At 30.9% G+C, this 1,517-nt stretch overlaps 2 protein-coding genes across 2 annotated transcripts in view; both read left to right on the top strand.

The window, feature by feature from the left end:
• The window catches only part of LOC122634990, a 13,890-nt gene that overhangs the window by 5,367 nt on the left and 7,006 nt on the right, over positions 1-1,517 (top strand). The window contains exons 10-11 of the mRNA XM_043824621.1: positions 26-185; positions 1,303-1,446. Of these exons, the coding sequence (XP_043680556.1) occupies positions 26-185; positions 1,303-1,446 (304 nt within the window). The remainder of the gene's footprint in view (positions 1-25; positions 186-1,302; positions 1,447-1,517) is intronic.
• The window catches only part of LOC122634914 (odorant receptor 22b-like), a 2,422-nt gene continuing 1,818 nt past the window's right edge, over positions 914-1,517 (top strand). The window contains exon 1 of the mRNA XM_043824432.1: positions 914-1,491. Within this exon, the coding sequence (XP_043680367.1) occupies positions 1,185-1,491 (307 nt within the window). The 5' untranslated portion in view covers positions 914-1,184. The remainder of the gene's footprint in view (positions 1,492-1,517) is intronic.

The raw sequence follows: 1,517 nt of genomic DNA, 5'->3' as shown, positions 1-1,517 counted from the left end.
AAATAATATTTTATTTATTACGCAGAGCCAAGAAATTGCATACGAAATGTTCCAGACAAATTTGATGGAGCTAAGCACTGACATCAAGAAGAGTCTTTTGATTATGATGAAACGTACGACTATGCCGATCGTTTTTATCGTTATGAATCTTTTCCCTCTGAATCTCGATTCGTTCGTGAGCGTCAGTATTTTTATGTCAATAACAAAGTGTTATAATAGTTTCACGTTTTAAAATTATCTCCTCTTTTAGATACTTAAGACCGCATACACTGCATACAACTTTTTGGAACAAACTTAGAAGAGTAATCAGAAAAGAGGTAGAAAAAACCCAATGTAAATGATTTGAATTAGTGCTTAGATATTATAGACATATGATGTAAATATCGAAAATTGCAAGGGATAAAAAGAGGAAAATAAAACAATTTACCTGCAAGAAAAGTCATCCTGCTTCCTGTTTTATTATTTAAGGTAATACAACTATAATTGAAAATAACATGAAAAATATGAATAATTTTAATTGTGACGTTTAAAATTTTATTTTCCCGACAACTGGTGGACAGCTTATATCATCTTGGGAATTGTTTCCAAACATTAAACCTATAGAATAATCATTGGAATAAAGGTAAGCAGTGGAGACGTCGAAAATAAAAAGAAAAATTTTAATCTTCTTTGAAAAGTTTTGCTTTTCACAAATGCAAAAGCGGACATAAATATATTACAATAATTTCATATCAGAGAGAGAAAATCAAATCATTGTCTTTCTACTATGCCCCTGCTTCCACGTACAGTGCATAGGAATAATTAATAATCGATAATGATAGAACATTGAAGAGTCGTCGCTCGTTTCTGTCGGAGTAAAGAGAGATGATTTAAATAATAAAATATCATTTAAAGAAACGCATCTTTTCATAGTGGTTATTATAATAATGACATACTTCGATTACAAAGTATAAAATTACTTTGTCCTTATCATTCATGTGAACGACAAAGTAGTCATATCAATAAAATAAAAATATATGCTTTCAGTTTGTGAGAATATTTCAATCAGTTCATGCCGGACGTTAGACTTTATGAAAAGTAGTTTATCGTATAACGATCGAAGGATTTATAATCCTCGTAGAAAGTTCAAGTAGAAAAGCTTCTTTTCAAGAAATACATTCAATATTTTTCATTCGCGTATAAGTATGGCTCTATTAAAATCGATACTTGTTATTCTCAGCATATGCGGATGTTGGAGACCTTCATCTTGGTCGCTCTCATTTTATAAATGTCTCTTTTATAATTTATACTCGATTTTTGTAGCTTTTCTAATATTATCTTTGTCATTATCGCAAATGATCGGTATTGCTGTAAACGCAGACGATTCGAGCAATGTTTCCGACGATATTTACGTATTCTTGGCACAATTTGTATCTTGTTTTAAAATGTTAAGTCTTGTAGTCAATCGTAATAATATCGTTGAGTTAATTGTTACTCTGGGACAAGAACCACATCAGCCATTGGACGATGTGGAAATG

This window comes from Vespula pensylvanica, chromosome 16 (assembly GCF_014466175.1).
Source record: "Vespula pensylvanica isolate Volc-1 chromosome 16, ASM1446617v1, whole genome shotgun sequence".
In the NCBI taxonomy this organism is placed as follows: Eukaryota; Metazoa; Arthropoda; class Insecta; order Hymenoptera; family Vespidae; genus Vespula; species Vespula pensylvanica.
This window is presented reverse-complemented; position numbering and strand designations above follow the sequence as displayed.